Here is an 11,245-nt window from a genome sequence, read left to right on the forward strand (position 1 = left end):
TCTTTCGGTAAAGTCACGTACGTAAAAATGAAATTAAAATTAATAAAAAAATAATAAAAAAAATCACGACTCATCTTCTTGGTTCTTTCGGTAAAGTCACGTAGAAGGAAAATAATAAAAATGAAACATAATAAAATAATTCTCACGTTTCGGCCACAACGCAAGCAGCCGTCTTCAGGTGGAGAACAGGTCTGTCGAGAAGGCAGAGTCTGAAAGCTTGAAATCGAAAAAAAATTCACGACGTTTCGGAGGCAACAAAAGTCTCCGTCATCAGGTGGGACCGTCACAGCCAGATTTTCTTTACCTACGTGACTTTACCGAAAGAACTAAGAGTATGAATCCTTGCAGTCACGAAAGCTTCAAATCTAGTGCTAATTGCCACGTTTTTGTTTACGCGACAACCCTTTACACAGTGGCTGTGGTGGCGGGTTTAACGACACATGTATATTTAAGCGATCATACTAAAACAAATATCTTATGGATATTGATCGTGAATGCCTCCAGTGTTAAACTGAGATAACGCGACAGCTTGGATCGGGTGTCCAACCAGGGTTGTGTTGGAGGTCAAAGTACGTTGTAAATACGGCACACTGCATTCACGCAATATTCTTAAACAATGTTTCAATTATACTCTTAATTTTTTCGGTAAAGTCACGTAGGTAAAAAATGAAATTAAAATTAATAAAAGTAATAATAGAAATAAAATATAAAAAATCACGTTTCGGAGGCAACACAAGTCTCCGTCGTGATTTTTTATTATTATTTTTTCTATTATTTTATTAATTTTAATTTCATTTTTTACCTACGTGACTTTACCGAAAAAACTAAGAGCATGAATCCTTGCAGTCAAGAAAGCTTCAAATCTAGAATGTTTCGATTATTTAAAAAGTCTGTTTGACAACATAAAAATTCCACAATCGAGTATTTTTACGCAACGCATTCATTTGTTTATTCGAGTCCATCGAGTTTAAATACACCGCTACACAGACGTTAAATAAGAAAAATAATCTGTGTACGAGCAAAGTGTCGATACAACAGTTTTAATATATTTAATCACAGAGGACATGGGGCAGTGGGAGGTAAGGCACCTTCAAGCGAGTCGAAAATTCATCACGGCAGCGCCAACATAAAGTCGTGTGGTTTTAAACAGATGCGTCACCACTCACTCTTACCCCGGCCCGCGTCATCCGATTAATCGTCATGATCCAGGATCACAAATTAAATCCTCCACTCGTCTCAATGTAACATTTGCACATAATTTGCGTACATCTTGACACGGGCGATTCTCGCCCGTAATTCGATGCAAGTTTTGTAAGAAAGTATTTGCAATCAACACAGCAATGCACGTGCCTGGTTTTCACCTACTTTGCAGAGTTTTCGGTTGCCGTCAAAAAATATTTCCCAAAATTCTGTTACGCAATTACAGCATCTGTTTTAAGATTTAGTTTATATGCATTTTTTACCATCGCATCTATAAAAAAATGTTCAAGTTAAAAATCTCACGATAAGCACTTCATCAAACAACAAATAACCTACATTTGGGTATAGTTCCACAAATGAAACATCGATATCGTGATTACTGCATGATGAAAACATTGGCCCGTTGCACAGAACGTCATGAGTGATTTGCTTCCGCGTACATTTGTTCTGCTTTTAACTAAAGAGTGGCATTTTCACTTGAAACGCTTAATACTGTCTCTGAAAAGGCATTTGCCTTGTTCTACGTAAAGGTAACGACCGACGGACACGAGATGAAGATTCAATGAGCAATGGAGCAAGCAACACCATTCAGAGCACTCAACGTGCTCCACCAAAGCAAGAGATGTATCAACACATTCGTCACCAACACTGCTTTCAAAAGTATATAATATGCATCGTTTTGGGCAATAGCCCTTCCTCCGAGTACGTAGAAAGGCCTGAAAAGTAGTGAGAATTAGTTCAACCAATACGATACACAACTCTACCGCTCTGGCCTATGTGCTGTGAAGGACCCCAGCCAGATATTTCACTTATTATACCTTTTTCTTAAGACATTGTTATAGAAGACGAATGTGTTTATTTTTTTTATCCTTTATATTAAGTTCGCTTGCTTGCTTGCTTGCGTGCTTGCTTACGACCGTGCAAATCTTTCGGTCGTTTTTTAACCCACTTCCCGTGATCAAATCGAGCTGACATTTTGCACACAGACTCGTTGTGCGTGACAATTTATTTTCGTGAAAAAAAAAATTCCTAAATTTTACACTTTTTAGGAAAAACATTTTTTATATTTAATTTAAAATACCAATGTGATAAAAATGAAACTCTTACTCAAGAAAAACAGAAATGAATAATAAAATAAAACCGATGCCACGCATATAAAGGATTTATAGTGAAAAACGTTTTTTTTTACTGAGGTAAAGGCACTGGGACTGATCTTATTTTGGTGAACAACAAATACACATTCCAAAATGATGACGTTATTTTTGAGAGCTTTTACGTATGTCGTGACTTGCGTTTAACATTTCAACATTGAGCCAATGTTGGATTTATCTTTCGTAAAGATACTCTGATGACAGTAAAATTGTCCAAGTTTTGGCTTTTGGCTTTCGCTTTTTATTAACTCCAAACACATTTATACCGAATGAATCCAAAGAAAGTCGAACAATCTCCACACTGGGCTATCCAGACCACCCCCACCCTCCCCCATTTAAATATTGCGATGAAATATTTGAGAATTAGCCTGGTCCCGCAAATTCATAATTTGCAAAACACGCTGCTATTTATAAAGACATTAGCACCGCACGTCAAGATTCTTATCGGAGCGTTGTCATTTTTATTAAAACAAAAAAAACATTACAGCGCCTCCCAGAAATGCTCTGCAAGCTGCGCTGGGTACAGTTTCGTGTTCAAGGTCTCCAGAAATGCCTTCACAAACCGTTCCCAAGGACCCCGAGCTCTTGCAAGCGCATCTGAATCAGCTTTTCTCTGCAGAGAGACAGGGGGTTAAGGGGCATTAACAAAAACGGAGAGAAAAAAAAAACACATCATAAACTCAAAGCAGAATTGGCGATTGCACGCGTTTGATGTACCGTATATTCCATCTCGCGCCGACTTATTTTGTAACATCGGAGTTGCTGTGCGCGGGCACCGAAGGCCCAACAACGCCAAGAGGCCAGTAACAAGCGGCGACTTTTAAAGTTGTAATCGATACGAGTTACGAAAATGTCTCTTGAATTGCATAGCTTTGGGAAAAGTGACGGTGGTGGGTTAAAGCCAAAGTCGGGCAGTGCGAGTGAAGCGGAGCAGAGAAAAGTATTTTTACCTGCAGCATTTGACTGGCTGAACGCGGTACGGATGAGTTCTCCATACGGGTGCAGGAATCAATGAGTAGAGTTCACCGTAATAGGAACTCCAGAGTACATTTCGAAGCATATGAGCAACTTGTGAAATTAGCATGTTTATGAAATATATACAATTACAGCTGATCATACAGTACATTTACGTATGTACAGTAAGCCCTTGTTAATTTAAAACATATGGGGCTCTGACCTTGCCGAATTATCCAATATTCCGAATTATGTACAATGGTAGTTCCCAGTGCCTCCTGCCCCAATACATTTCTTTTCAAAATTAGTTTTCCAAACTCTTCACGCACCATACGCGTCGACACTCCCGCATCAATTCGATACGAAACTTTGGATTTGTCTCCTCGCAGACGAAGGGATTCGTACTTCAGTCCCTTTCTATTACTTCTTGATGTCGGTGTCGGCGACATGTCTGAGAGGGTTGGCTTGCACAGAGTGCACAAACAAGCTCAAGTCCTTTAGCATCAGGTCTGCACTGATGCTCACCGTGCGTGCCACCACCAGACCGAGTCGTCGTTCGCACCGTACGGAGCCAACCGTGCTAATCGAAGGTGCCGGGGGAAGGACAACAAACTAGAAACCCTTTATCGATCCACCGATGTAAGACGAGCCTCCTCCTCACACCGTGCAGGCAACGTGGGTCACTTGACCATGCTTCACCATGCTGGCCAGTGTGCGTTGGTGAAGCAAGGCAGCCACAGGCTTGGAGGCATTGAAGTACAATACAACAGTGCACTTTACCACACTGCCTTTTGGTGCCCACCACAGAGGCTAGCATAACCGGTGATTAACGAATGAATAAAGATGACAATTGCGTTGCTGCATATCTATATAAATATCTATATACAGACCTTAATCTGTATTGGGGTACTTCCCGATAAGGTAGAAAGCTTAAATGTGGCACAGAGGTAGCTTTTAGGACACAAACAACAGGAACAATCTGAAAATCCGAGATTTTTCATTTTAAGTCCCCCGAATCTCGAGTTTAAGTGCCCAAAAAACATGTTGGTGCGTGTCATTCAGAAACCGTTCAAAATATAAGATTGTGGGCGTTTTCGTTTTATAGAACGTTAAACAACAAATACAATTAAAGCGAGAACTATTGTTCTATCTTTTATTGTTTTGAGATATTTTGGATTAAAGGGGTTTTGAACGAAACAAAAAAACGCATCTAATGATGTTCAAATCTGAATAATTCGAAAACGGTAATGATAGGAGCTTCCCCTTGCAGAGTATTAAGTTCATTAATTTTTGTTCTTTCGAATAAAAAAATGTAATCTTTAAATTAAGCGGTTTACGATGAGTACGTCTTTAAATATAAGAAGTTGAATCAAGTCGTCAACAATTTAAGCTTTTGTTGCAGAAAAATAAAATGTTTTGGAGTAGTTGTTAGTGTCCGATCGTAGATAAAAATTGTAAAAAAATCACATCAGGTTCATTGTTATATTTATTACAAAATGTTGCCTGGCGAAGACAGGTTGTATGAACTAGTATAATATACCATTGGAACCTCCTTTGCCAGTAGCAAAATATGATAATTGTTTTTTTACCCTTTTATCTGGCAACAAAACTGACACCTTTTTTACAAGGAGTCATGTTTGCATAGACAACAATACCTGCGGTCGGAATGCAAACAAAAAACACAACTCTGATAATGTATGCACTGTCCTTGAAATTGATTGGTCCACACCCGAGACAGCTTTTCTTAGAGCCTAGTCTCACATGGTGTTGGACCAGATGACGCCAAAAGGCGCACAACTCAAGGACAATGCACCATCAGAGTATGAGAGCTCGGGGTAAGCATTTACACCATTGGAATCTCATTTGCCAGTAAAAAAATATTTATAATTGGTTTTTTACCCTTTTATCTGGCAACAAAAAAAGTGTATACCATTGATATATTAGGAAATATTACCTAGTCTATTCTACTATATGCATTATTATTGTGTATCGTATATTTTTTATTTTTACAATTATATAAAATAGCCGTCATGAATACGGTATGCGGGGGAAATTTTTTTATAAGCGTAGACATCAAGAGACTGAAGCCAGTCAGGGACCCCAATGCTTTGGGCGCCTCAGGGCATCTGGCGCCCGAATGGTTCGCTGTGGAGCGAAAAAAATAATGTGGGCCTTAGCGGTTAAGTTCGTAAAATCTCGAGCGCATTATGGCGAGGTACACAGAACGTGAAATGGGATTGGGTATCGTAAGTTGAGTACGCTAGTACGATAGCACTGGTACTATAGCACTGCTTCCATAGTACCATAACACTGCTACTGGTAGCATACACATATATAATAGCTCAGATCTGTCCTTCTGTCATTATTTATTTCATTCTGTGATTAACGCGCCACGGATTGGTTTAAGTGCATCACGTGACCGCGAGCAACCATCCAAGCAGAGATGAGCCCCTCCCAAACATGTACGCCCCCCGATGCTGCCCTGAGGCAGATCCGTGCTCGGGCCGCTGCTGCCCCCAACAACCTAGTCAAACTAATAATACTGGTACCATAGCACGAGTACCGCACCTCCGATGAACACGGTTAGCCACGTGCGGTGCGAAAGAAGTTCTACATACGTACATAAATCGGGGTGTCACTGCATATTTTTTTTCATTTTACCGCAAGTACTTTGGGCCACGCCGGCGATGGGCAGGCCAGTGTCGACACGCTCGGCACACGCCAGGAAGCCCTTCATGTGCGACGAGCAGCGCAGCACGGCCGACGCGTTCTCCTTGAGGCACGTCTCAAACGCGCCGAACTCGCTGGCGCACGCCGCCTGGATCTTACGAACCACGGGGCTGACAGAGGCGCGGAGAGGGAGCGGGGGGGGAGAAGGGTCAGCGAACGCCGTGCATGGGTTCCCACTCAACTACATCCGGGGGCCTAAGGTGTACACAAGTGGTATGCGAGTGGCTGTGGTAGCTCACCATGGTTGTACCTGGAATACACTAAGCAGTGTGTTCAGTTCTAGATTTGAAGCTTTCGCGACTGCAAGGATTCATATTCTTGGGTTTTTTCCGTTAAAGTCACGTAGGTAAAAAATTTAAATTCATAAAAGTAAAATAAAAATAAAATAAAAATCACGACGTTTCGGAGGCAACACAAGCCTCCGTCTTCAGGTGGAACCGTCACAGCACGCTCGCTGTATCAAGTAAGTATTTTTATTTTACTTTTATTAATTTTTATTTTTTACCTATGTGACTTTACCGAAAAAACCCAAGAATACAGTGTATTCAGCTATAGAGGCCAAACATAATCATTTACAGGCTATTCACCATCAGTTTACAGTAAAACTTTGGATTGCGAGTAACTTGATCTGCGAGTGTTTTACAAAGACGAGCAATTTTTTTAAATAATTAATTTGATAAACGAGCGAGGTCTTGCAATACGAGCAGTACGTACAGTATACGCTTTGTCTGCCGAGCGTCACGTGATCACAACTGAGCCGATGGTTCTTCTCTCTCTCTCGCTGCGGGATTGTGGGTAATCATCTCCCATGCTCGTTCTCAGTCGGCGTGCCTCACTCGTATAGTCAACATCCGTGCGAGCGTAGACTGTTTACTGTAGTGTTGTGACCACGTGTGTGTGCGTAAAGCATTTGTTTTATTTTGTGTCCAAGTGTAGTGACTGTTCTTTAGTAACTGTAATAACCCTCCTCTCCTCTCTCTCGTCTCCCTCACACCAGCCACGATTAAATGTAATTAATACATTTGATTACTTTATATTACATTTAAATAATAAAAATGTAAAAAGGCATTTTGTATTAATAATTTTTATATGAATACAGTTTCCATTATTTCTTATGGGGAAATTCGCTTTGATATACGAGTGCTTTGGATTACAAGCACGTTTCCGGAACAAATTATGCTCGCAATCCAAGGTTTTACTGTATTTATACTGAAGGAATCGGATATGCTACAAAGTTTTTTTTCACAGATGTCCAGTAGAACTATTGTTAATCCACTGCTGGATAAAGGTCTCCCCATGCAGTAATGGCCATGGGGTTATTTGACCATACTTCACCACATTGGTCAAAGCGGGTTTCGTGAACGGAAGGGATGCCCAGGACTGATTAGATATCACTGGTCCCTGTTAGCCATAGCCAGGAAGCGAACTAATGTTGACTGGGTTCACAGGGCAGTACGCTAACCACTACGCCAGCACTTTATTTACTTAGGCTTAACACACTTCACCTTAATCTTCATGAACAATGCTTTATTACTGAACATTGTAGCATATTAAAGTGGATTCTCAAGTGGAGCAATCCATCCTCCAGTCTTCTAGATGGAATGGGAGAGCCCCTTTCTGCTTTCCAGAGGTGTCACCTCTGCCCATTATCACACCACGGAGTCATATATGCGCAGTCACATAAAACAATCATCTTGCACATAAAACAATCATCTTCTGTTCCTCCCTTAAACCCCATCTCTTCTCTCTCCCAAGCCCATCCTACTGCTACTCCCTACCCCTGCCTCCCAGCTAGGACCAGGCCTACCCCAACCCCTATCACTACCCCAACCCCTCCTTAACCACTCCCACCTGTCACTGGGTTTCACTCCTTCCGCACCTTACGCAGCCAACTGTGCTCATCAGTGGTCACCACCACTTTTAATAACACCCCCCCCCCCTCTTTATTTCAACCACTATCATCTTATCATCTTACGTACAATTGTATAATTGTTGTCAAGCCTTGGCAGAAGGCGCTATACAAATCTAAATAACATGAGCACCCAAGCCTTGTGCTAAACGGGCAGCACTGCTGGCGGACCTGGGCGCGCACGTACTGCGAGCTGGTGCACTTGGATACTTGGGCCTTGAGGTCGTAGCACTTGACTCCCCAGGTGCTCGGGTTGGCCGCCACGCACTGAGCGTAGCTCTCCAGCTCGGTGGAGCAGTACCGCTGTGCCACCTCCATCGCCGCCTGCCTGAGTGGCGCACACACACACGCACACACAACAACAACCGCCATTCGCCACTAAGTGGCGGTGACGTCACCACGACGCTTGTGCCAGGCCATGTGCACCTTGAGGCCACGTGAAGTGTCGAACGCCCGCTGGCAGGAGGTCACGGGGCAGACCCAGGTGCCACGGGTCGACTGACCGAGATGACCGAGATGACTGGCTGATGCACCACCTGTGCCCCCTACTGTACCAACTTGCTGTGATTTAGCCACCCGGCGCTCCGCTCGTTGTTGTGAGCGTCGCTCGTTGTTGTGAGCGTCGCTCCTCCGCCCTCCATTGTTGTTGGAGGGCGACTGCCTCCAACTGCCCAGTAGCGTCCTTCACGAGCCTCCTCCACAGAGGCCGATCTTGACACCGCTGGTACCAGTCATCGGCAAGTCCACTCAACTCCACGTCCTCCTGTACCACATCACTCCATCTCTTCTCTAGCCCGTGCCACGCCCGTTTAGCCCCCTCGATCCGGCCGAACAAAAGCTGTTTAGGCATGCGGTGGCTGGGCATGCGGGCTACATGACCCAGCCAACGCAGCCTTGCCTGCCGGAGCTCACCGATGCCCAGATCTTTCAAGGCTTTGTGAGCTCCTCACACAATCCAGCCTGGTTAAACCCAGGATGGATCGTAGGCAGGCCAGCCTAAATGTTTCCAACCGGCACACACACACGCGCACACGCACACACACACGCACACACCAAGGTCCCCATGGTAAAGCCTTTGGACCGGAGTTCTTCAACAGACGACTTACGGGTCCCATCGGGCCTAGCGGAGGCTCTTGTAAAAGGCCCCGCGAAGCTATACGGCACCTCCGATTAGCCCCGTTGGCTACATACGGTGCGAAAAAAGAAGTTCAACATACATCAATACATACACGGTCCATGAGAGATATGGCTCGAGGTGATACAGATTCAGGGGAAATAGAAATGAACAAGGGAGTTGAGAGATGTCTAGACAACAAAGATTAGTGAGGTTAAAGAGAGAGAAATAAGTGGTTAGGATGAGACCGCTCTAGATAAGAACGAAATATTTGTGGGAAGTGAGATAAACAAGAGAGACCTGCAGACAAAAGGTAAACATTTAATGTACTTTATGACATCACAACGCCACGTGATGTCACGTCTGTTCACGTGACATATGACGTTTCACTATGCGGCAGCACCCTCTCACACCCTGCCACGCTCTGATGTTGGGCACGTTGCAATAGGAACTTCTTTTAAGCTGCGTAGATTTATGGCTGTGTTCTTCATAGTTTTCAGAGGGGGGGGGTGCGGGGGGGAGGGCAACTTCACTGATAAGGGGCCGTCCATAAATGACGTCACGCACCTGGGGGGGGGGGGGGTCAGACATTTGTGACGATGTGTGACGGGGGGGGGGTGAGAAATGTGACGTCACATCAAAATGCGCAACTTTAAATAAATATAGACAACACGTTCTACTTAGTTAAATAGACTTTTTAATAAATGTTTTCTCCTACATCAGAGTGCAGCGCCACATTAAATACGCACTACAATGACAATAGTTTAAAGCGATTTGAAGCATGTTCTTTTTTGGGGGGGGGGGGGGCAGAGCTTTGTGACGTCATATTTGAGGTGGGGGGGGGTCTGACTTTTTGTGACGTCGTGTGACGAGGGGGGGGGTCAAAAATCGTTAAAAATCGCGTGACGTCATTTATGGACGGCCCCTAATGATCAACTTGACTTCACTAACACAGCTGCTGCGCCGTGCTATACAGGGCGGTCCAGATGTCTCGTGACCCCACCATTTAATTCTCTAGAACGTAATACTTACACTATGGGAACCTCATTTTGTTGCCAGATAGAAGGGTAAAGAACCAATTATCATATTTTTACTGGCAAATGAGGTTCCCATAGTGTAGATGCTTGCCCCGAGCTCTCATACTCTGATGGTGCATTGTCTTTGAGTTGTGCGCCTTTTGGCGTCATCTGGTCCAACCCATATGAGACTAGGCTCTAAGGAAAGCTGTCTCGGGTGTGGATCAATCAACTTTAAGGACAGTGCACATTATCAGAGTTATGTTCTTTTGTTTGTATTATGACTGCAGGTATTGCGGTCTATGCAAACATGACTCCTTGTAAAAAGGTGTCAGTTTTGTTGCCAGATAGAAGGGTAAAGAACCAATTATCGTAATACTTACTCTTGTTTAAATAAGGTTTATATTTTAAAATACTTACTCTTGTTTACGCGTTATTTTAAAACAAATTAACATGCGAAGGGATTTTTTAAAGGGGTTTAATTGGGGGGGTGGGGGGGGCCACAAGACATCTGGACCAGCCTGTACGATCACTGGATGATTTAAAAACCACACGCGCCACCGCTCCATAAAGTTCACTTAAGAAACGACTCCGCACACAATATACACACCCTGGAGGTCCACATATTCTGGAGATATAAATATGAATGGATCAATCACCAAAGATAAACCCGGTACAGTGTACAGTACAACATTCACGTACAGTGCCTTTGCGGTACAGTGCACCAACCAGGCCTTCGGATATTAAAAACTTTAAACACAACGCGATTGGCTCAGAAACAGCGGCAATGTTGTCGCTTTTGTGTTCTTCCTTCACGAGGTTGTTTACTTCACCGTGGCGCGTCGGTAAACTTGTACAGTGCGCAGCGGACAGTTACTTACATCCTGACGGCGGGAAAGGTCGCGGGATCCGGTTCCCGTCCCGAGCGCTGGATCCGGTTCCCATTCATTCCTATGGCGTCCGGTTTTTTCATTCATTCCTATGGCATCCGATTTTTCATTAATTCGTATGGCTTCCGGGTCTTTCATTCATTCCTATGGCATCCGGGTCTTTCATTCATTCCTATGGCATCCGGTTTTTCATTCATGCCTATGGCATCCGGTTTTCCATTCATTCCTGTGGCATCCGGTTTTTCATTCATTCCTATGGCATCCGGTTTTTTATTCATTCT

The 11,245-nt window shown here is 43.7% G+C and overlaps 1 protein-coding gene across 3 annotated transcripts; it reads right to left on the bottom strand.

The window, feature by feature from the left end:
- Window positions 1-929: 929 nt before the first annotated feature.
- Window positions 930-10,992, bottom strand: CHCHD5 (coiled-coil-helix-coiled-coil-helix domain containing 5). 3 transcript variants are annotated; one of them, XM_078865580.1, is made up of 4 exons: window positions 10,956-10,992; window positions 8,132-8,268; window positions 5,967-6,145; window positions 930-2,964 (listed from the first exon to the last, which is right to left on the bottom strand). In XM_078865580.1, exons 2-4 carry the CDS (start codon window positions 8,260-8,262, stop codon window positions 2,954-2,956), a joined length of 321 nt encoding a protein of 106 aa, XP_078721706.1. In that variant the 5' UTR covers window positions 8,263-8,268; window positions 10,956-10,992; the 3' UTR covers window positions 930-2,953. The 3 variants fall into 3 exon arrangements, with proteins under 3 accessions (XP_078721706.1, XP_078721705.1, XP_078721707.1); XM_078865579.1 differs by having other exon boundaries at window positions 8,132-8,272; window positions 10,956-10,980; XM_078865581.1 differs by lacking the exon at window positions 10,956-10,992 and adding an exon at window positions 10,777-10,782 and having other exon boundaries at window positions 8,132-8,272.
- Window positions 10,993-11,245: the final 253 nt, after the last annotated feature.

This window comes from Lampetra fluviatilis, chromosome 20 (assembly GCF_964198595.1).
Source record: "Lampetra fluviatilis chromosome 20, kcLamFluv1.1, whole genome shotgun sequence".
Taxonomy (NCBI): Eukaryota; Metazoa; Chordata; class Hyperoartia; order Petromyzontiformes; family Petromyzontidae; genus Lampetra; species Lampetra fluviatilis.